Here is a 23,886-nt window from a genome sequence, read left to right as displayed (position 1 = left end):
GTGGGACGCTCTCCCGTGGCCCCCCCGGCCGCGCCCCCAGCCGGTACCGGCTGATAACTGTGATGGTGCCATTGCTATTCCGGATCTCCTGAAACTCTGCCTCCCCTTTGAGCTTGGTGTCCCAGGTGACAGTGCTGGGGGGCTTCCCATTAGAGGAGGTGCAGGTGGCTACCAAGATCTTTTCTGTCCTGCCAGACTTAGCAATAAGTGGCCGCTTGGTGCCCTCCATCCGATTTGTGGGCTTAGCTGCAAGAAGTGCAAAAAGGAGGAGAAGAAAAGGGTACAAAGGGAAGGTTAGAAAAGCATTGCTAGCCTCTTTTCTACAATCCAAGAGACAACTAGCACCACTGAGCCTGTGACAGACCTTGTAGTGAACACAGAGCTGCTGCAAATTGCCAGCAACCTACTCTGGGGAAAGAATAGTGGAGGTGTCCTAGGTGCACAGCTACACAATAGAAAGTCAATCCCTTCCTGCCATAGGTTTTTAGCCCTACATTAGAATAAGAAATTGAAATTTCTTAGAGAGCAAAGGAATCATGTAGACCTTTGGTAGGGTCTATTCACTCACAAGACCAAGCTCCATGGACAAGCTTTACTTGTGCTGAGGATCTCTCTGTTGTCTTTTCTTTCTGCTCTCTTGACAACCACCAGATCATTAAAATTCACCCCTCCTTTAGGGAACAGGTCTCTGTTATTGTGTCTGCATTAAGAGATAGGGGAACTGAGGCCTGGAAAGAGGTGTTCCTGTGATAGGTCAGCGAACCACCTACCCTGGGTTCCCTGTTCTTCACCTCTTTACAGTCAACCTCAAAGATCATCAAAGGTAAAACTTACACCAAAGATTCACCTTTGCCCTGAGTTCCCAGGACAGGATCTCAGGTTCCTCCAGATCTGTTTAACTGAAGGCAATGGTTCACACTACAAAGCTTGTCCAGTATCTTACCCAGCACAGTGAGGTTCAGTTGACTTTCCCGGTTGCCAGCTGGGAAGGTAGCAAACTCACAGATGTAAACTCCCTCATCCTCCAGCTCTAGCCGAGAGAGCTGAATGGTGCCATCTGTGAAGGAAGGATTCCGGAAAGTCACCCGCTCTTTGTAGGGAGAGAGGATGGAGACCCCCATGGCAGGGTTGTAGATGGCCACATTCTGCTTGGAGCCGTTGGAGGCTTTCTGCCACGTGACCTGCGTGATCTTCACATGGGGGAGTGGATTGGTGAAGCTGCAGTGCAGGACCACGTCCGTTCCAATAAACCCTGAGACTGTGTCATTGACTAAGACAGTCTGAGCTTGCAGCCCTGCAATAAAATAGAAAGTCATGAATGTACAGGTACTTCTCAGAGAGAGAGAAAAAGAACAGTTCTTGGACATCAGGCCCATGAACTCCTTTATTTATTCCATTTGCTTCTTCTTGGTATGGCTGATATACAACAGTCTGTAGCTACACGTACTCAGTAGCTTCTGCAACTACTTGCATCCACCTGCAGCTCCTTGCAGCTTTGTTCACGTCCATAAACACTTTCCTTCCTTCCCACAACTAGTGTTCACACTCCACTATGACCAGCTGCAATGCTCTGCAACTGGCCTAGGGCTCACGGTCACCAAAAGGCACAAGGCTGGGTCAATAATACATCTCTTGTAAAACGTACAGAGCAAGCGTATCTGGAGGCACATGAGAGCACTGCTATTTATCAGCATACACAGCCTAACATACACTCAGACATCCACTTCATCCTACTGGAAACGCACCAGTCATTAAACGAGCTGCAAAGACTCAGCCTTGGCTTCAGAGCAGCAAGAGTTCCCATGTAAGAACAGCTTTACAGCAGAGCCTGTATCCCCTGCACGATCGACCTGCCTGATCTAAATCGTTTCTGTGGCCTTCTTTTAACCCCAGAAGTGGCTGCAATTAGGAACCTTCCATCTTGATTCTGTGGAGTAAACCTGAAAAGTGCTTGGCAAAAGTGGTGGCTGGTGTTCATGACTGTTACTCTGCCTTAGCTGATTTCTCCCAACAGCTGGAGAAAAATGTATCCCACCAGATTGACCCTGAAATTCATCCTTGGCTGCTGCTGTGTCTTTCTCTAATCTGTACGTTTAGAGATAATGCTCTGGTAATTATACAGCCAGTATTTATGCGATAAATACCAGAGACAAGCAAGGTGGCAAGAACAAGAAAAGCGGGTTTCTCTCACTGCTTCTGGCAGAATCTGAAATTGGATGTATTCTGGGAGACTGGGAGTAAAGGAAAGGAAGGGGTAATAAAAAAAGAAAGATGTACAAAGAGTGAGAAACATGAAAGGGTAATGAAAGAGAGGCTCAAGAAAGAAAAAAATGTGTAACAACAGAAACCAGACAACATCTTCTAACTGAGGGGACATAGCATTTCTGAAATGTCCCCCCTACCCTGTTCTTCCAAGGACGAACAGGCTCCCCATGAAGGTCAAAATGAACTTTGTATTCTTAGCCCCCACAGACCCCTCACGGATGTGCCCTTCTCCTCCTGAAAGGAGGTTGTAGTGATGTGGGAGTTGGTCTGTTCTGCCAAGTAACAAGAGACAGGATGAGGGGAAATGGCCTGAAGTTGTGCCAGGGAGATTTGGGTTGGATATCAGGAAAAATGTCTTAACAGAAAAGGTTGTGAAGCCCAGGGAAGTGGTGGAGTCCCCATCCCTGGAGGAATTTAAAAGACATTCAGATGTGCTTAGGGGCATGGTTCAGTGATGACCTGGCAGTGCAGGGTGAATGGTTGGACTCACGATCCCAAAGGCCTCTTCCAACCAAAGTTATTCTGTGATACTACACGTGAACCTGAACAAGAGTCTCCTTCCTGCAGTTTCTCACACACACAAGGGCAGGCATTCCAAAGTCTTCTCACCCACAAACACCGCCTTCACTGTGCTCTTGGCACACTCCCCTGTTGCCCCCTCGTTCCACGCCTGCTGTATTCAGCCTGATCTCAGTCCCCGCATCTCATCTAAGCCTCTTCTTTCTCCAATTCTCCTTCCTTCCTTGCCAAGCCTGCGACCCTGAGGACAAGCCTCAAAAATCCAGCCCAGCCATGAGACGCCATCAGCTGACCACAGTCATCAGCACTTAGGACCGAAACTCGGTCTCTAGAGCTTTGTGTGAACTTGCCCCCTTCCCTGAGCCAAGCGCTGGTTAGCCCCACACCCTAGCAGTGCAGCTGGGTGCTGAGGAATGCTTTCCAGTGCTGCTTACAGCCACAGCAAAGCACTGGTGCCCTCATGTGCCTGCATGTACGTAGCCATGAGTCCTCAGAGGCTGCCAGCTGAGCTGTCAGGGTTGCACGTTCCCCCTCCCGGTGTACCCAGGGCCATTTTTGCCACGCATGTCCCTCCAGAAACCAGAGGGAAGGGGTGTTCCTGCTCTGATAAAGTCGTGGCTGGACCATGTTTCTCCATGCCAGCCAGAGGCACTGGCCTTCTACTGCATCAGGATGTCCAGGCAGTGAGACACAGTGAAAGACTCTTCTGACACCAGTCTGGCCTGTGTTCCGCAGGACCCGAGCAGCCATCCTGACAAAACGAGGGCACTGGGTGCAGAGCAGGGCTGGGTTTAGATAATGCTGTGCTGGGATTTGAGGAAAGAATGGGTGGATTGGGAGGGTGTAGATGTCTCAAACATGCTTTGCAGCATATGCCGCTCCTTCTACCCTGGAGGCGAGAGAGCCTCTTGCAGAATTGCCCACACCCACAGAGGTGAGCAACAGCTTTGCCAAGCAGCCTGGCTCTGAAGCCTTTAGAGCCTCGCAAAGCATGTGGGAGCTTGCCGGAGAGCAAAAGCAATCATGTAGAGGAGGCCCTGGGAACAACGTGCCTCCCCCCTCACGGCTGCCTGGCTGTAGGTGTGCTCAGCACTCCCTCTCTCTCCCATGGCTGAAGGAAAGCGGATTCATCAGCATCAGTCCCCACCTCTTTCAAGAGGGGTTCATGCCCCCAGGCAGAGTCTGCCCGGGGCTGGGGCGATGGCGCAGATGGCTCTGCTCCCACACAAGCTCCCTAACCCCCCCCAGGCCTCAGCGGTTCCCTTTGAACCAGTATTTCGACATCCCAGTAAAAGAGGAAGTCATGGCCCAGCGCCTCCTTGCAGAGCCAAAAAAGCAACAGGTGAGCTGAACCCCAGAGAGGAGAAGCCACTGGCTTCTCCTTGGAGGTGTCCTTGCAGGACAGCTCTGAGGAGAGCCTGGACTCTACCCAGCAGGGTGAGTGGACAAGGAAGGGCTAGGGCAGGCTGAAGGCCACCACTGCCCAGGCATGGGCACCCAAGATGTGCCCCTCAAATAAAGATATTGTCAGCCAACCTGGCAGAGAACGTGAAATACGGCACAAGAGAGAGATCAATCCAATCTCTCACTTCATCATGACTGCCCTTTCTTTACACCATGCTTTCCCTGCAAATTAATGAATGACCCTTTTAAAATGCTTTTCCTTGATGTTGCGTGGTAGTAACAATTCCCAGTTCCATCCTTCCCCTCCACCTTACCCCTGACATGGGATCCACGCATGAGTGCAGACTCTACTTGGACACAAACCGGAGAAAAAGCAGACTTTGGTGCTGACAAAGCTGACCCTGACTCAGACCCCTGAACGATCCTGCAGACCCCTGCTCTGCCCAGCTTGGAAGAGTGAGACTCTTGGCTTGGGAAGAAGCAAGTGCCAGCCGAGGACGACTTGCCAACAATGCAGTGCTGCCAAAGCTCGGATTCAGGCCCCTACACGTAACAGCTTTAAGAAAAACACATTCCAAACTTTCTAGAGGCTTCAGGGGAAAAAACAGAACAAAACAAAAAACAGCAGAAGAAATAACAAAACAAAACAAACAAAAAATAGCCCTCAATAACCCCAAACACTGTGCGGAAATCATGTTTCCTTTCCAGGTGACTAACTCATGGCTCTTTGGCAACCCAGACAGGGCAAACTCTTTCTGTTCCACTCCTCCAAGCCTCTCATCAGGGAAATAACGCACCCGTTGCTCTGCCCTGTACCACAGCAAGACACCCACACCTCCAAAGCAACGATGAGGAATGGGAGCAGATGGAGTAAAGGGTTTTTTCAAGTTTATCATGCTGCTCCCCATCCTAAATCAGAAGCCAGAAGCTGTCATCATGCTCTGGGAGCATTTGTCTGCAAGGTGACTGAGCAGTGGTGGCGGGTCTTCCCTTGGCCCATTACACACTCAATAATTCATCAGGGCAAATGCATAGATAATTGATGGCAATGAGCGTCCAAGGCCGGCAGAGGAGGAGAAAATAAAATCACTAATCAGCCTCTGGAGAGGCTTGAACATATTAAGCAGGATGTGTGTGTACATGTGCAGTGCTGGGGTTTCCTCGCTTTTTCTTTGCTGAATGGTGTGTGTGGTTGGAATGTCGGAGAAAAGGCTTGGGATCCATCCTGCCACGTGCCGTTCCTATGTCAGTGCCCACCGACCCTCTGTGACACCTCCCGAGAGCAGCCAGAACACACGGAAGGATGAGCTGTATAGGTTGAAGCTCGCGGAGTTGGTTTTAATCATGAGGGTTATGGTGTTATTTTTTGTTAAGGACAAAAAGAAGTAAAAGAGGCCCAGGGGAGTGCCAAAGATGTGCTGGTGCCAAGACCTCATTAGTGCAGACCTCTGAGCTCCTACTCCTCCACCTTGGCCTCTGAAGTGGTTTGTGTTGATGCCTTTCCCCACGATCCCAAACCCAGATATTTACTAGGTCATGCAGGGCCTTAGGGGCACTGTGCAGAACTCACGGTGCCTGCAGCACAGGCACTGGGCTGGGAAGGAAGGTCTGGGCTCCCTGGGCGTGAGGGGCACTGGGGAGGCAGCAGACTAAGTGGCAGCTGGTGGCTCTTGAACCTGAAAATCCTTTCTCCTAAAAGCCCAGGAGGTGCTGCCACATTACAGCTCTCACACTTGCAAATCTGGTTCTTGCTCCCCCATAGAGAAAGCTCTGGAAACGATCTCCAGGCACTAGTGAGCTCTGTCACAACAGCAAGCCTCCCATCAATGCCTCTTTGTTAAGAACCATGTGAACTCCACACTGCTTTGCACAACCATGCCTCTGCTGAGCCTCTCACCAACTTCTCTCCCTCCTTGCCCCAGATACTCATCTCACCTCAAGGGCATTGAAACAGCCCTTAGCAGAAGTGTGATGAGACACCCCTTTGTGTGGCAATACCGTGGCTGATCAGAGGAATCAGTCCTAATAGTCTTTGCATCACACAGAGCTAAACTGAAGGGTCCCAGCAGGACCTTACAAAACAACAAAACAATGCATCACACTTCAACCTACGAAAGACTCTCCACAAAGCACCTGATTTTGAGATAGCCCCTTGCACTGCACCTAGACTACAGGCAATGATGGCCAGTACCTGGTCCAGTATGCCTCACAGACACTTCAAACAGATCTCCAAAAACTTTCCATGAGGGGGAAAAAGGAATGAAACAGGAGCCCAAAACTTCCCAGCTGGTGACGCTTACAAATTTTTTTCCTGTTATTTCTGATTTAATCTTTAAAATCTTCCCTATTTTTAAGTGGAAATGAAGGTCTGAAATGCAAGCCTTGTGGTATGGAACACAACCAGCCTCCAAGAGCCCAAAGGAATGCCACAGGTGTGTAAGGCAGGGCGGGGAATGGGAAAGAAGATCCAAAATCACATCAGGGGAATTTCAGGTGGCAAGAAGCAAAGGTCTGAGCTGGTGCTTGGCCAAGATGTTGGTGTTAGTATCTTCACTCTTGCCAGCGAGACTTTGGATTAGATTGCCAGGGATTCAAATCAGTACTCTGCTGCTCCTCCAAAAGAGCCCAGTGCGTGCCTCACCCTGCTTAGTCAATGAAGGAACAATCTCCAGTGACTCACCAACAGGCACTTCCTGCAGCAGCTACTTTCACTGGAGGTCTCTCTGTCATGCACTGATTCAGTTCCATCCCACTTAAGTGTGGTGCTTGAACACCACAGGGATTAGAAGAGGAAGGCTGAGTTTCCAATACCAAGGGAGGGGGCCTTAGAAAAGATGAGAGAGTAGGAGATGTGGCAAGATTATAGCTCCAGGTGACATGGCTGCACATGAAAGCAAACGGCCTGAGATAACACTGTGATCAGGTGGGGGCACACTAAGAGAAACTGCAAGCCCAAGCATCCCTTCCCCCAGCTGAGAGCTGGGGGAAATGAGCTTTACGGGAGAGGGGAAATGGCAGAGTGTACAATGCCCCACCTGGCCCTCACCCAAACCCCTCCCAGAAGGAGACAGCTGGCTTGGTGTGGGCTTGCAAAGGGGGAACACGAGGGCCTTTCACTCTAGGTCACTGGTTCATGTCCAGAACCAGCACACAGTAGCAACAGCAGAGATGTTATTATCTGAGGAGCACTCAGTGCCTTGCAGTGAGTGAGGTCTCTAGCCAGCCCTTCACTGGTGTCTGCTGGGACAGGACAGTGGAGTTGCCTTCTCCTGCCCATGCAGTATTTCCTCTTTGGATAAATAGAGCACAAAACAGCCTCAGGATCCACTGGAATGAAAGATCTTTCCCAAAGGGCCTGATCCATTGATGTTCCACTTGTTCTCCCTTAAGGCTTGGGAAGTCCCTGAGCTACCACTGGGAATCCCATGAACGCCCTAAACAAGACCAAGGCCATGTTTGTCCTAGGTGTTGCTCACAGAAACTGATTAAAGTAAAGCAGGCACCAGGGTAAGACCTACCACAGATCAGACAATGAAAAGTAGAGATGAACACCAGTCTAGACCACTAGTTCTTGCTGTCTGTTCTTCAACATTGTAAACAGCCTCAGCTGCAGCCAACCTTCTGTTTCGCTAGGAAGAAGGATGCAAACCAGAGGAGTGGGAAGGGAACAACCATGCCTGCCTTTGCTCCCAGCTTTCACTCTCTGCTGTGAAAAACTTCTCTGGTTTTCACACAGCTGCTTCACCTGCCAAGTCAAGGGGAGGGGAACTTGCCCCATGGCAAAAGCAGGAAGGCTGGCAGAACAGGGCTCCTGCTGAAAGAGCTGACACAGCACTGGGAAAGGCCTTCCTGCAATAAAGCGATGAAAACCCATGCTCAGCAACAAAGCACAAAGGCTCCTCAGTCACCGCCGAGGAGCCAGCTCCTGCTGCCCGCCCCGCCTTGCGAGCATGTCAGCTAATCCTTTGGCAAGGGCTGCCAGTTCCCACACACCTGAGCAGCAAACCAGACTGCCCTTCGCCTCTACCTGACGTGCACCAGTGCTCAGGACTTGGCCCACATTCCTGTCCATGCAGCCTGTCCCTCCAGGCCGTCTGGACTGGACTGTACTTACTCCAGCTCTTTCCTCAGCTCTTTTCCCACTGTGTGCTCTTACACATACCTGTCCAGTGCCTGGCTTCAGAAGACTCTCATCTTTTCCCTGTGGTCTTGTGTGACTTGTTATAGCTAAGTCACGTCTCTCTTCTGCCCCCACTACCTGTCTGCATAAGGTGGGAGAGGCCTCTCAACATGATCTACAATGCTTGTTTCTTTGACTTGCCCTTCCTCCATTTTAGCCTTTGAAATTTTTCTACCCCTTTTGCATCCCTCCAACATCATCGACACACCCCAGGCCAGCCTCTTCTCATCTCTAGCCACTAGTTCTTCTGGAGAGGCACCAGTAAGTATGTCCAGGATCATAACTCTGCACTAGGAAAAGCCGGCAGCTGGCCAGGCAAAGACGAGGGTGGACAAAGAATGAAAGAATCAAAGACCCTTCCCTCGAGAGTTACCTCGTTGCCTGCCAGCAAGGAAAATGTCAGGGTGTTCTGCTTACAACTCTGACCTGTGAACAAGAGGGAAGACTGAGAAAGGGGACCACATTCAGAGCCAATACCTATCTGGTGGCTGGGTGTGGAAGCAAGGGCAAAAAAGAACAGTACAGCTGGAAAATCAAGCGTGGAGGAGGGGAGAGAAGCTGAAGCATTGAGCACTGAGTTAAGCTGAGACTGTCCTGAGACTTCATCTTGATGGGCTGAGTCCCCAAATGTACAGGAGTATTTTCTCCACCCTGCCTCCTTCGTGGACTTCCGTGTTGCCTTGGATGTTGTTCAAGGGGCCCTAGTCCAGAGCTAAATATTCTCCCTATTAGAGCTCTCCAGGTGCTAAGGAGGAAGAATCTAATGAAGAGTCGTGAAGAGGGGATCAAGATAGTAACCCATAGAGAGTCTCATTTCCGAAATGAAGGAACTTGAGACTGAAGAGATTCAATAAAAACAAAAATAAACCTGATGGCACAGAAAGAGAGAACATCACATCCTTCCTTCCCTCTCTGGACTGACAGCTCAGAGCTGGAGCAGGAGAACGGGGAGCTCTCAGGGCTCGGCCCTGGGATGACTCACTCGCCTCCACAACGGGGAACACGACAAAGCCGAAACTCTGCTGACTCAGGCGTGACTTCAGCACCAGGGTTAATAGCTGGCAGCTCTAACTCAACTGCCCACACTAGCCCCCTGACTCTCCTTCCCCACTCAAATCCAGCCTCGTTTATCAGAAGAGTAGATGCCAGGTCATGGAAAATTACCGAAGGGCACAAACTCTATGGTCTTCTGTCCAAGCCATGGTGAGAAACGCACCCCTGCCAGACCATGCTGGCATTGGCCAGGTCTGCAATTTTTGTGAAGACAGAAACTCCCATTTTCCTGTAGTTCAGATGCATGCTAACCAGTCACGGCTTTCTGACTGTGCTCTTGCTTTCCTCTTCTCTTTCCTCCCATTATCCTTTTACTATATAATGTATAGCTGATATTTCCTTAAGTTACAGAGAAGTGTTTTCCACTAGTGCAAGTGGGAATGCCATGCTCTGTTCTACTGTAACTTGTTCAAACATAGAAACAGAAAATGTTCTTTGTGTCCAGAAAAAAGTGATCTATGTTCTGGCAGCTCATGACCCGTCAGAGCTGACAAATAGGAAAAGTCTTTCCAAACATGAATGCAAACGCGGCACCCAACAGATATCACGGAAAGACGCCCTTCGCCCCCTGTGATTTCTCTTGTAATGCGTTTTATCCTGCCCTAGAGATATTTCTGAAGGGAAGCGGAAGGGACTCAGACCTCCCAGCTTGGGGTTGTTTAAGGATTCTGCCCATGAACAACTGGCCATAAAGAACAGCGTATATGTGTAAACCAAAACTCAGTGCCCTGCCTGATTTCCAGCCTGCTGCTGCGCAGCTTTCTTATAGTCAAGTCCCTGTGCAGGGAACTAATTTTACAAATCTCACTTCTTCCTGGATTTATGATCTCCACAGTGCAGTGACAAACACCACACTTCAGCCCTACCTGGGCCCCATCTGTAGGAATAAATCTGCATATTTAGGGAAAGCTTTGCATCTTCAAAAGGCTTTTCAAACAGTAACTAATTAACCCTCCAACACCCTGAGAGGCAGGTAAGTATTATTACCTCTGCTTTCGGGGATCGGGAAATCAGAGGTGCTGAATGACAAAGAGATGTGCCCAAGGCCACCCAGGCAATCACTGGCAATCTCACTTAATGGCTTGGTTTAGATGTGGGCATCTGCATATTGTAGTGTAAATTCTCACCTAAAGAAGCAGGTATGGAGGCATTTGTGGTAAGGTCTCACGGCTCCACCCACCACTCATGCAAACAGAAAAGGTCACCCTCATTTTTATGGCTGAGGAAGCCGAGGCACAGGGATTAACTGGAAAACCTATTCTACTGGCAGAGCTTGGAAGCAAACCTAAACATTATCCACAGCAACAGCCAGGCTAAAGGTTCTCAAAATGTGGCTTGTGTTTACTTCAACAACAAGCAAACTGGCTGCGACCAAATCTATGACATTTTATGTTACGAACATGCCAGAAATTATGAGAGCCTGATGGTGAGTGTCCCATTTAACCTCTGAGCAAAGCCAGCTCCACAATTCCAGCCCCCACCGCCCTGAGGAGCTGACGTGTGCTCCAGGTTTGCCTCAGGTCTCTCACTTGCCAGATCAGCGGCTGTTGTGATCCTCCTAGCCCAGCTCAGACCTGGCGTGGCCCTACAGCTCAGCAGCAATGCCACCTCAGCGAGAAGAAAGACCTTGACAGCGCAGATTTAGGTGCCCGGGCGTCCTTTTGACTCCAGAGCTCACAACAGCCGGTGGGGTTGAGCGGAGGGTGGCTGGCAGAGAGCTGGACTCCATGCTGGATGGAGATGCAGCAGTCCTATCTGTAAGGTCACAGCCTCCATCCATCCAAGCTGTCTCAGTAATGATGGCTGAGCTTCAAAACAGCTGCACAGGAGGAGACTGCTGAGCTTGTAAGAGTCAGGACTGTAAACAAATCTGTAAACAAGTGACAAGACCACCCATTAGAGGCAGCCTGGGCTGGCCCAATTCATGAGCATCTGAAGTGGGGAAAGGAAGGCAATGGGTGAGTGTCAGAGCCTGTCTGGGAGGCCTCCCGCAGGGTCTCACACTCCCTGCCTCATTCTGCCTGGTACACAGCTCTGGGATGCATGAGGCAACGGCTTTGCTTTTCTGGGGGTGGTAAGTGAGACCAACGTGGTTATAGGCACTCTGCCCTGCCCAGAAAGGCGAGGGCGGTCAGCAAGGGCTCCCTGCACTGGAAGGACAAACAGCATTTAGCCCAGAGCAGAGAGCACGTCAGGAGGAGCAGGAGTTCAAAGGGACTTCTGCAGAAAAAAGATGCTTTGTCCCGCCACGAGGAGTTCACAAAATAGCGACCATGTGTCATTTCCCTTTGGACACCTCTCAATGGGAGGAAGGCTTGCCCTTTCTGGTGGGGCACACAGGGACAACTGGGGACTTAGACTTAGGAGCTGTATATACTCAGAGACTGTAGGGCAACGGAGAAGGCAGGCAAACTTCCAGGAAGAGAAACCAAGGGCTTCTCCAGGCCTCGTTATCCCCTCCTCAGACAAGATGGCTTTGTGCTTCCAGGTAGCCCCAGGGAGGAACTGGGTTGCAATATAACCCTCAGGGGAATTCAATGACAAATGTCACTCAGCAGGTGGAATGACACACTGCACTGGGTGATTCACCCGGCCTCTTATGCCCAGGTACAAAGATGTCCCTTCACGTACATCTCGGGAGACATTTCAGCTGTGCTTCACCAAGTGTCTGGTGCATGCAACGCCAAGCATATACACTGGCTGGTTTGGGGGTCTCTCTCAGGGTGTTTCACTTTTTTCCCCAATTTGGGGATGCCTGAGCAGGAAGGCTGGGATACGAAAAGCTGACAGGATTTGTGGGTAGTGACAAGGCGTGAATCCCTGTGGCAGGCTTGAATCACATATTTGCTCTAAACCTAACTGTGCCTGAAGTCTAAATTCATGAAATAGAGGCCAGAACCAGAAAGTAATCAGTTCCCCATGAAGATCTATTAACAGGTGACAGGATGGAGCATGCCAAGAGTCAACAGCCCTTTCCCACCTTTATGCTGGAAAAACTAGTCCCAGAAACTGAGGGTTAAATAACTCATTTGGCCTTAATTGACATATTTCATTGACCTGCATAGTTATTTCACTGACTTCTGTTGACACGGCATCAGCTCTACACTCTCTGTTTCCTTCTTAGGCAGCAATAAGCCGTGTTCAAAAGGCTGGCTGTGTGCACAGCAGATGGCTCAGCGGGGCAGGCGTATTTGCCTCCGGGCCACTGTGGAGAGCACCTCTGAGTTGTCCTGGTCTTCAAAGACCAGGTGGTCAACTGCTCTCTCAGGACTGGTGCATGCTTCGTCCCCAGCTGAAACTGGGGACTGACAAAAGTTGCCACAAAAACGGAAAATGTGAAAAAAAAAACCCCACAACCCTAGAGCTAGTGGAAAATTGTCCAACATGCCATGCTTTTCTGATGGAAAGTGCCACTTAGTCCAAGCCAAAACTATCCACTGAAACTTGCCGATTTTGACAAAATTCAATTAAAAAAAAAAAAGGCCTTTTGCTGAGGTTGAAATGGTCAGTGCTAACCTTGGAAACGAATGTTTCTTTTTATTTCGGTTTTAATTTTTCTCATTTAAAAAAAAGGTTTTTCTCACATTAAGACTTACATTTAACATTTATTGTACAACAGCTTCTCCTTTTGGACTCTCATTCTTGTAAATGTTTATGGTAAAACACTGACCAGAATTGCAACCAGAAGGAAATGCTTTGGGACATTCCAGGTTAAGCCAGACCAAACACTTCTTTTGAAATTTCATTTCCATGGAATTTTCAAATGCCAGACTCATTCCGAAACGCCAGCATCCCCACTTGCAAGCCCATTCTACATTCCAGTCATCTCCACAGCTGACCTTTCCAATAGCTCACACACCCAACGAGAAAGCACCTCCTGCCTGTGAATCTCCCCACTGTCATTTTCCACGGCCCATTCTGAGCTGCTCCATCTGGATTCATTCTGGAAGAGTTTCATCCCACCCCATCCCCAGGTGAGGAGCTCTCTGGAGCCTCAGGCCAATCTGCACAGACCCTGGGACATGACTGTTCCAGTGCTTTTCCCTTTGGACTCCCTGTCTTTTCCTCCTTCCTGACAGATGGATTTGCTCCCACCCTCCACCTGCCTGGTGTGCCCACCTCCTCCTCTGTCTGCTGTTTGTGTCTTCCCACGTGCTAACAACTACATGGGAGGCTATTTAAGAGAGCTCATGTTCTTTTCAGATTGGGGGGAAAAAAAGGAGAGATAACACAAACCAGATTATTACATTTTTCAGCAGACACAACAATATGGACACAGTTCCTGCAGAACGTTGTACATTTTTAAAGACAAACTTTACCCAAAAAATGTCAGCCAGCTCCCCTGGTGGGAGGAAAAATGAAGAAAAGAAAGGGTCCCTCAGGTTTCCAGCAGAACTTACACATTTTCCCCTTGGAAATCTGAAAACAACTGGTCCAGATCTCTCAGCACCTAGTTGCATAGTCAGGAGGCCGAGTGCTTGGCTAGTGCCACAGCAGCTGCTCTTCGTAACGCTGCAGAGTGCCTCTTGCTCGCCACACGTGAGCTCCCACACAGCGGTGCCCTACATCCGCCAGCATCCCAGCTCGCCAACCTTCCTCATGACAGCACCCCACTGCTTCACAGAGCTGCTGGCCTCATCGCCACCTCTCCTGAGGGCTAGAGCAAGGATGGACACTCCCCAACACCACCACAGCACCATTCTGCCAGCACTCCCACAAAAACAGCCTTGCCCCCATCAGGGAAGTGTCCAAGGAAGAGGGAAATGGTTCTGGGGCCAAAATACCAGAGGCAGAAGCATGAAGACTTGTAGGTCAGATGTGCTGGACTTTCCTGATGTACCATGCCAGGTCCCAGAACATCTGAGGACCATCACACAAGTGAGGGAGCAAGAGAAGGAGGAGCTGTGCAGAATGAATCTCTAGGAGACAAGAACACCTCTCCTGGGGTCCCGATGATCTAAAGGAGAACGGCACAAGCCTGACCAGGGCTCCCCTGGGTGCTTCTCCACCTCTGGGCAAGGCAGCCGGACTTGAATTGCTCACAAGCTGCACAGCGGCTCGAGCATCACTTGTGTGACGCTCTAGAGCAGCCACTGCACTGCTTGGGCTCACAGCTGTTAAGAAACATCTTTACTTGTTGCTTAGGTACCAATGTGACAGATATAACACAGCTGGACGCTTGACTACCTAAGAAGACAGATGGAAGGATATAAATAGCTAACAGCAAGAGAAAAGAGGACATGAAGTCCCATCTCTAATTGTGTAAAATATTACCAGAATAGTAGTGGAGAAAAACCTACAGGAATAATCATGAGGGTGTTAAATGAATACAAAGAAGGAAAGAGAGAAGGAAAGAAAGAGACAAAGAAAGAAAGAAAGAAAGAGGAAACCAGGGAAAAGAGGAACTTCTTCATTTGTTTGAACAGTAATTCTCCTATCATAGAAACGGAGTTAATGTCACCTGCATGCCACAAACCATTACTGGCAGCAAGGTACCCAGATACTTCAGCGTGAGGAATAATGGAGTAGGCAGTGGAAAAGAAAGAGAAGTATGTAGATAAATGTCATTAACTCCTATTAGCGGGGGTTAGAGGGTTCAAAGGGTCAATCTTCAGTTGAGGGCAGAGGTCTCGGGGGCTCTGTCTGGCCACGGACAAGGGTCTGTAGAAACTCTGAGAGGCGGCAAAGGTGCGCAGAAAGAGACTCTGTTTTTAAGGCATGTTGTAGCCTCGTGTGGACACAGAGCAGAGCAGGACCTGTCCTTCCGGCACAGCACTGCCATGCAGAAATAGATTAACGTGCTCATTACAAGCAAGCTCAGGCACTGTGCAGTGGTACAGCCATTCTGGACAAGGACTCGACTTGTGCTAGGCAGCCTGGCTGATCTAAGCAAGGGGAATACTGCTGCAGGACACAGACTGGTGTGGACCCAGTATACCCACAGCTTGGGTGAAACAAAAGTATCATTCATTAACCCAAAAGTTGTTTCTTCCTAGTTCTGGAAAGGTACCAGACTTGAGAATCTCCTGTTTCTGATGCTGTCACAGCACCAAATCTGTGACAGTCATAGAAAATAGTTCCTTGGAGTTGAACGCTGAACAGATCAGTAGAGTGGTGAGCAGGTGAGTCCACACAGAAATCACCCGTAAAACAATGCGATGGGTCAGTTCTGCATCTGAAGTCACCCTGTGCCCTGCCCCAGCAAAACACACGGGCAGTGAGATGGAGCAAACAGAGCACAAGAGGATAAGACTAATGTGGCCCACAGGGCAATTAAACTTCATTCAGGGGAGAGACACACCTTCCTCAGGAGAGATCTCATCAGAAAGAAATAACACCCCTGAAATGGAAAATAACTGCCTCTTTGCAGGGCTGAAGGCAACCTGGAAGGACAGCCTGATCTTATCCCCAAGGCTATTTTCAGCCCTGGGGGCTATACAAGCTCAACAAGCACAAAGAAAAGGACTGGGATTTTTTGCTGTGGATCTTGTCAAGCAAAGGAAGCCCAAGAGGAAGAGGAAGTTTACAGCTGTCCTCAGAAAAGTGAATGTGGCCTTTCCTCTCAGAGCTTCTGTATCCCTTAGCAAAGTGTAACGGCTTACGTGCAAGTCTGCACAGGACCCTCTGGGAGTCTGAAGCTCCGGCCTGACAGCTTGCTGGCATAGTGTGAATCTAAGGTAATTGCATTGTTTACTCTGGGAATACTCCATGTACTTGGCATAACTGAGAAACAGATTCCAAATGCTCCCATCGTAAGATCTACAAACCCTCTGCTCTTTCACATCCCTAGGTTCTGGTTTTTCTCTTCTCTCACATGCTCTTTCTTTCCATTGCCCCAATCCCAGGAAAAGGTATTTGGGTTTCTGCTTTCTCTCTCTCGCTGTGTAATGAAAGCTGCTGTATCCTCCTGCCATGCCTTGCAGTTAAGGGGTTCTCTGGAGCAGACAGTGAGGTAAGGGTCCCTTGGGCATACAGACAAGTTATCTGCAGGCAGCTGTTTGGGCTGCAGGGTTAAGCCGTTTTAATTACGTGGAAGCAGAGCAGCAGTCGAAGAATGGTCAATGTGTAAAGTAAGCCCTGCTGTCCCAGGGGGGCTGGGATGTCTCAGGAAGGCTGCCTGCTGATCTGCTAGATTAAATTCTTCTGTGAGAGCTGGCCTAGAGGTTTATGGCAATGGGGATAAGTTGTTCCTGCACCCTAGCGCTTGTTGTTTGGTTTGGGGCAATGCCGGTGATCGCGGAGCAGTGCAACTGCAAACCTCCCAGCTGGATTACAACACGCCCTGCAAAATCCCCAGAACTGTGACTTCAGCAGGGTTTGAAGCTGTCACTTTTCAATTCTTACCACTGCAGAGAGGCAGATCCCACTTACTCAGAGCCCTGGAGTTTCAGGAGGTCAGTTTGTCTTCCAGAATGTGTCATCCCCAAAACCAGCCATTGCTGGGCCAGAGGCAGTCCCACAAAACTGATACACAGCTTGTTAAGACAGTAGGATTTTTTTCTTTCCAAATAAGGACAAATTCATCAGGAAAAAAAGGAAAAATAAAAAGCTGCTTCCTGAACTTCCCAGCCTCTTTTCAATTTTTTTTCCTGTAAGTTTGAAGGACTCTGTTCACCTTCATGCCTCCTGGCTGCCTCTGCCGTCTCAGTTCAGGCTGTCATTTGCTGTGCAAGTTTTTGACACTCAGCGTCCCCAAGTATACTGCTGCCCAGCCAAACACCCTCACCGTGGCTCAGCCTAGGACTAAGCAGGAACATGGGACTGAGCTGTGCAAGGGGACTCGCTCTGTCATGATCCTATGTCAGCCACTCAGCAGGCTGCCTGCACCTCTGGGCTCCAGCTGCCTATCTGAGTACATCTGTCCCCAACCTACCTGCCCTACCCAAGTCCCAGTAGTTCCCCGTGGCTTCTGGTTCCCTCATCTTCTGCCAGCTCTTTCACGTGCCTGCAGCATACCCACGTGAAAGAAAATGGTGTTTGGGTGTGTTTATATGTGGGTAGAGAGAAGTAACAAATCTTTCCCAAAGTGGGGGCCAGTGCTGAACAGTTTCTCTTCTCAATGCAGGGATGGCCTTTTGCCTGCCAGCTGGTCACCCTGGCCCTGTATGAAGTCACCTGAGGCTATGGCAGCATTCCCCATCAGGAGCTCAAATAGCCCATATGTGGCATGTTGCTTGGCAAGCTGCGCCTCTACAGAAATTCCTGCACATGCCTAACTCCCCTCTCTGCTCATCCCCTGCCTCCTTCCCAAGCACTCTGCAGGACAGTTCAAGCCCTGTGGATCCAGTGATCTGCCCCAGGGTAAACCTGTTCCCTCCTAGCTGGCAATAGCTCTGCTGCACAGACCCCACATGGAGCCGCTCTGCGGAGGGGAGCGTGCTTTCTTGGCTCCCTGCCGCCTTCCTTTCTCTCTCCCTTGGTCTCACAGGACTCAGGATCTCCAGCGTTCTCCCATTTCCCTGGCCCTGCCGTGCAGGAAGCCACACCCTGACCTCTTTGAGCTCTGACTCGCCTTTCCAAATTCGACTGGTTATGGGTTGGACATGCTGGGGCCTGCCGCCTGCTCCCCATCCCTTTGAACACAGACACGTAGGCAGCAAAGTACACCGAATGCAGCTGCACACTGCAGGATCCAGCCCTCAGACTTTGTGTGGAAAAACCACAGATCCATGAGTCACCTGGATTCAGCAGAGACAGCGCCTGCAAATGTTCCTGTTCTCTTCCTCTTCTTCATGGGACAGACGTGCTCCCAAGACACCATGCCTTCCTCCTCCCTCCCCAGTAACTGGCTCAAGCTTCTGGGGGAGCAGACTTCTGCCTGCCAGGCTATGCCGGGCTTTGGGAGCAGGATCTCAGACGCAGACCCGAAGGGGAGGCCTTTGTGCAACCTGGTGTCCCTTATGCGAGAAAGGGGGAGGGTGAGAAAGGGCTGTCTGGTGGCACAGCACAGAACTAGAGCAGGCAGCTCGCTTCAGAGCAAGCCACACATCACGAAGGCCCAGTGTGTTCCAATCTTGACCCTGCAGCAAAGGAGCCTGCCTCAGCTGAAGGATTCTCAATGCTCTCCTCCCTTCTCCCCTTTCTCAGAGACTCCCTCTCCTCTTCATCTCCATCCTCATCCCACTCAGGCGCTCTCCTTCCACCAGCTCTGCCAGTGCCTCTCCAAGGGTGAGGGATAAGGGTGAATTGGGAAGGTTCCTGCCCAGCCCTGGAGGTGCCATCTGGCAAGCAGGGTACAGAGCAGGGTGTGTGCAGAAAAGACATTTTGGGGAAGAGGAAAAACAAGCACGCATGCTGCCTTTCAGGGCTTGGCACAAATGTTTTTCAACTTCTGCAGCCCAGAAGAAATCCCCCACAAAGGCCATTTTCTCAGCCAAAGAGACAACAGAGATCTCACATAAACAGCCTAGTACGGTTAGCACACGGGTAACTAGCCTGCCCCCGCTGCTGCCTCTCTTCCCCCTCAGTGGAGCTGAGGCTAGCTGAGACAATGTGTAATTAGGTTAATGAGCTAAGCATGGATTTTAATTGGGATTCCCTGATTTATTCATCTATCTCCTCCTTTTGTTTTACTGTTGGTGAAGGTTCCTAAAAGCTGCCCTTGCTAAAGGCTCTGATATCAGAAAGGTCTTACGGATCTTTAATTGTATTTAATCATCAAGGTAATTAATGATCCTTGAGCAAAATGGAGATTGCATCTTGAGTAGTTCCAATCTTGCCCTTCAGCATCTGTTGTGTCTGGGCAGAGGCATTCTGCAGACACGTAGAAAGGGGGGTGAAACAGAGAGAGACAAAAGGATGGTAGAGGAGAAGGATGGCAAGAGAAAGGGTTGGGAAAAAAGCCCAAACACTTCAAATAGAGAAAGAGCAGAACAGAAGGGAGAGCAGTGGGGAAAGGGTCACCATGCCATTCCTTCTCATCATATGTGAGCACTATCCTCTCTCACGGCTACTGCATGTCATGGAGAGAAACCAGATCACTCAGCCATGTGTTTGAGGTGCCTCATGATGCTCCTCTGTCTTCCTTGCAAGCTCTCTGTCAAATGTCCAGCTGGCAAGGGCTTCCACCACTGCAGCCACACAGGAGGAGATCCAGCCGTGTGCACTGGGAACTCAGAGGACCTTCCTGGACTTCGCATGACCCTGCCTGAGCTACCAGAGAGGTATGCCACTGGGGTGGCATTTGTCAAGGAGGCTACATGCCATTTAATTCCAGAGCATCCCCCATCTTGGGGGAGGGCTGCTCTTCCCTATGCCTCCAAACTCTACAGCCCCAGCAGGTGCCCAGAGCTCCGACTTCAGCAAGTGTACTCCCATAAGATAGAATCACCTGCTTCTGCTGTTCACTTATCCTTCTTTGCTTCCTTCTGGCACCATTTCACACCCTTCTTTTGCAGGAAGACACTTCCAAAGTTCAAAACCCTGAGAGAGGACCAGGGAGAGGGGGAACAATGGGCAGCAAGTTGCAACACATCTCCTCTCTCCCAAGCCACAACCGTGCAACTCCCATCCCAGCTGAGGCCTGCAGCCAACCTATCCATTTCTCCTCAAGCACAAACAAAGCCTGTCCAACTAGAAACTGGGCTGCCTGCTCCAACTCGCCCCAGAAACGCAGCTTTAGTAAGAAGTGTCAGAGAGAAAGCAGAAGGGCCATGGGATCAGTCCCCATCGCTTGGGACCTATCAGGTCATCACAGCCCCAGGAGTGCGCAAAGCAGGGAGAGGCGTACGTGTCAGGAGGGGGGTCTGTGCTGGCTGCTTGAGGGATGTACTCTGGCTCCCAGCCCTAATGACAAGGGATGGCTTAGTGCAGAAAAACCATTGCCCTCCCGTCCTCCAGTCTCAGCAAGAGTGGGCAGGTGAAATGCAGCTGCTCTGATGTGAGAATCGAGGACAGTTGCAAATATTGAATATGAACCAGGGGAAGGACCAGTGGAGCCTGGTAGTGGGGTGATATTCAGGACTGCATGAGTCCTCTGTAGAGGAAAAATCCAGCTGTCACAGCAGCATCCACCAAAAAGGTTTCCTCTCTCATTCCTATTCTGGTGGGCTTTCCATGGCTGAGCACAAGCAAAAGGTCCTGCTGCGGTGCTAGAATGAGCCTGCTTTTATTCTGTCATCGTAAATTAGCCCTAGCGTGGCTTCAGATGGGACCCAGATAAGCTCTGTGAGCTGCGACTTGCAGAGAGAAATTGTTGGGTTGGGCTTGCATTTCAAACTGGGCATAGACTGGGTTCACAGGCTTCCTCAGATTTGGAGCAGACTTTAGTCAAGGTACGGGGGCAGAGGGCCCCTCCAGATACTGAAAGCCCAGTTTTCCCTGGAAACCTTGGGCTACATTACCATGAGAAAGGGTATGCACAGAGCCAGTCCTGACTGGGAATCTGCCCCTTCCCACTCTGGAACAAGCCTCCTCACCAGACAGGTTTCAGCTTGCTTGGGCTCCGCAGATCTCATTTCTAGTGGGTTTTTTTTTCTCCTTTATTGCCTACCTACCTGCCCCAGGGCTTGAGAAAAGGCTGCCTCCTTCTTTATATCATTAGCAAACATGACAATATTCCCCACTTGGAATATTTCATACACAGGCCCTTTTCTCCCACGCTCGCTCCCTACACACCTTCTCTGTCCGTGTTTGGCTTTGGCTGCCGCAGCAGCTCATCGGCCGTGCGCGCTCAGGTGCTGGCAGGCACAGGTGAGCAGGTCGTGCGCCTGTTCCCTCTGCTTCATCCCCCCATCCATAGCACAGCTGAGCAAACAGACACTCTAGATGTGAGATACAGGGAGGGGCAGAGCTCCAGGAGCTGCAGAGGAAGCGATGTCACCCAGAAGCGCTGGATGAGGAGCAAGGCCAGCAAAAATGCACAGAGAGCAGGAGGGGAGGAAGTTACAGACTGGCCTGTATCCACAGCAATCAGCCCTGAGAAGCGTGGCACTGCAGCGGGGAGAAAGGAGAGGGCTGAAAGACTGGGAAAGCAACCTGGCTACAGCGGCAGCATGACACCAGGGTCAGTCGTTCTTTCACAAGGACGCCCCTTCCTGCTGGCAGAGCAGGGTCTTGGTCTCCCTACCAAGGCTTTGCTTACCAAGTCTGATCCCTACAGACCCTCATCCTGGGAAAGCTAAGCTGATTACAGCAGCAAGGAAGATCTGGATCGGTCCTCTCCTCCCTCCCCACACAAAAGATCAGGCTCCCTAATTGTGTCATTTATTCCCCTGTAAACAAAGCAGCCAAAAGAGAAACCCAGCCCATAAATAAGAAATCTTCCTAGCGGCACAGCTCAGCTCAGAGCAGCTGGGCAGAGCAGGAGGAAAGCGAGGACGGTGCTTCCTGGCCTGATCTCTTTTGTGCAGGAGCTGCCTGGGGCCGGAGCGCAGCCGGAGGCATGACACCTTCATCTACCAGTGACCTGGTGGCAAAGCCCCTGGGGTGCCTGCTGGGCCCATCTTGCCCCACAGGCCCCACGCCCTGGAGCAGACCACTGTGGACAGGAGTCTCTCCACCAAAGGCACCGCTCAACCCAGCAAGGGGGTGATTTGGCAGGTGCAGGGAGAGCTGGCCAACACTAACATCACAGGCATGTTACAGTCACAGCCCAGCACCCCTTTTGCTCTGGGCAGAATGCAAATACCACGCTAGCCGTGTCTGGCTCATCCCCTGCACCCCCACAAACCAAGAGCTGCTCTCCCCTGGCATGTTCCTCTGGCAGGTCTCAGGGTCATGCCCCTGCAGCCTCCTCTACGCCTCCTGCTCCTCAGCCTGGCGAAGAAGGGCAGAGTGAGGCTGGAAGTGGCTTCTGCCATAACATCTGCTCCTCAGCCTCTTTCCAGGACGCCCCACCTCGCCTCTCCCTCAAGGCAGGCCACCCGTGGGGCCCTCAGCCACAGCTCGGGAGGAGAACACAGAGAGCAGCTCAGCCCTTGTGTTTCAGGGCAGAAGCCGATCACGGCTTGCCATGAGGGAAAACTGCTCTCTCACAGGATGTCACTTTCTGTCCATTCTTTCCTACTGCTCATATCAACTTCTTTCTCTTGCTTGAAAGGCAGGACCTAGATCCAAAGCCAATACCTGCAGAAACGGGGCTCAGACCCTGCTGCCTGCTAGCAGCTGGGTTGTTTTATACCCCATGAAGTGGAGACTTCAAAAATCTCCTACAGCTCACACCGTCCTGTGCAGCTCTCACCTTCCGGCCTCCTGACACAGACTGCTGTGCAAGGTGACTTGGTGAGCACCCCTTGGTCAGCTGCAACCGTAGCTGCAATCACAGCCAGGCATTGAAAATGGTCCCATTGTCACCAGACCACTTCCGCCTGCAAACACACATCTGCCACGAGGGAGATGCTGGGTGATGTCAGCATCCGCACAGGAGATCCTGACACAGAAGGAGGAGGTGCTGGACTCCTCCATTTCCTGACTTCAACCAATGCTGCAGCTTAGCTCTGGTAACCAAGAAGCAGAGCTCCAGCTCCAGCTCCCCTGCAGCTGTTCCTGGGAGCCAGGGCTGACCTCCCAGCGGCAGGGTCCCAAGCTTCAGTGCACATTCCGCCAGGGCTCTATTGCACCGAGGAAATCCCGGGGCTCTCTCTGGAGCTGCTCAGCGTAGCTGTGGTGCCAGGGCCTGCTGGCAGCATCCATGCCTTCTCCTGGGGGGTGGCGTGTGGGGGAGACAAGCTGTGCTGGAACTGTTTGCCTTGGGGTCCCTGCCAGTGTGGTGATTTCCCTCTCTGATTTCCCTCTCACGTGTCAAGGGCAGCCGGCAAAGAGCAGGCTGTGAAGCTCCCCCTCTGTCTCTCAGCTCTGCCTTCCCAGAGGAAGGGGAAGCAGAGTGGCAGGCTTCGAAGCACACACACAAAAGCCCCTGACTTACACATTCTCTTTTTTTCCTTTTCTCCCACCCTCCACGCTGGCTTTTGCGCTGCCCTTTGGGCACCTCCGCACGCAATAGCACTGTCCTTCTCTGCCAGAAAGAGCAACCTGACAAATTCAGAGCAGCAAAACTTGGCAACGGTGTACAGGGAGCCGGGCGTGTGGAAGGGGAGAGCTGAGGACTCATTTGACCTCATCTCACTGCAGAAACTTTCCCTGCTGACCCCGCCTTGAAACATCTGCACTTAATACACACGAATGCAAAGACATCCAGCGATGGAAGCACCGTGACAGTAGTTTCTAGCCACTTCTCAACTGTCCTTGTTTGCCGCTGCCTGATGAGGAAGGATCAGGCCCAAGGGACCCTGCAGCATGCAGAGAACTTCTTTGAAAATTGATCTCAATCTACTGCCTTTGGTTTTTACAAAGATATAGAAATAGAGCAAAAGATCTTGAGGGATGGAGAGAAGTCAGTGACTGGATACACAGCCTAGGAAACCTCACTAAGACATTGTGAAACCTTTGAACTGTTGTTCAAAGAGATTTTAAACAGAGTCCCAGGCCTTGATACACTGAAGGTGATGAAGAATAAAACGAACCAA

The 23,886-nt window shown here is 50.7% G+C and overlaps 1 protein-coding gene across 1 annotated transcript in view; it reads right to left on the bottom strand.

Annotated features, from left to right (window-relative positions):
• The window catches only part of PVRL1 (poliovirus receptor-related 1 (herpesvirus entry mediator C)), a gene marked incomplete at its 3' end in the record, with an annotated part of 5,800 nt that extends 4,484 nt beyond the window's left edge, over positions 1-1,316 (bottom strand). Inside the window, exons 1-2 of the mRNA XM_010141146.1 lie at positions 944-1,316; positions 39-246 (exon numbers count right to left, since the gene is read on the bottom strand). Coding sequence (XP_010139448.1) covers positions 39-246; positions 944-1,316 — 581 coding nt within the window. The remainder of the gene's footprint in view (positions 1-38; positions 247-943) is intronic.
• Between the last annotated feature and the right edge of the window lie 22,570 nt (positions 1,317-23,886).

This window comes from Buceros rhinoceros, unplaced genomic scaffold, assembly GCF_000710305.1.
Source record: "Buceros rhinoceros silvestris isolate BGI_N320 unplaced genomic scaffold, ASM71030v1 scaffold21378, whole genome shotgun sequence".
NCBI lineage: Eukaryota > Metazoa > Chordata > Aves > Bucerotiformes > Bucerotidae > Buceros > Buceros rhinoceros.
The sequence above is the reverse complement of the archived record's forward strand: the minus strand, read 5'-3'. Positions and strand labels throughout refer to the sequence as shown.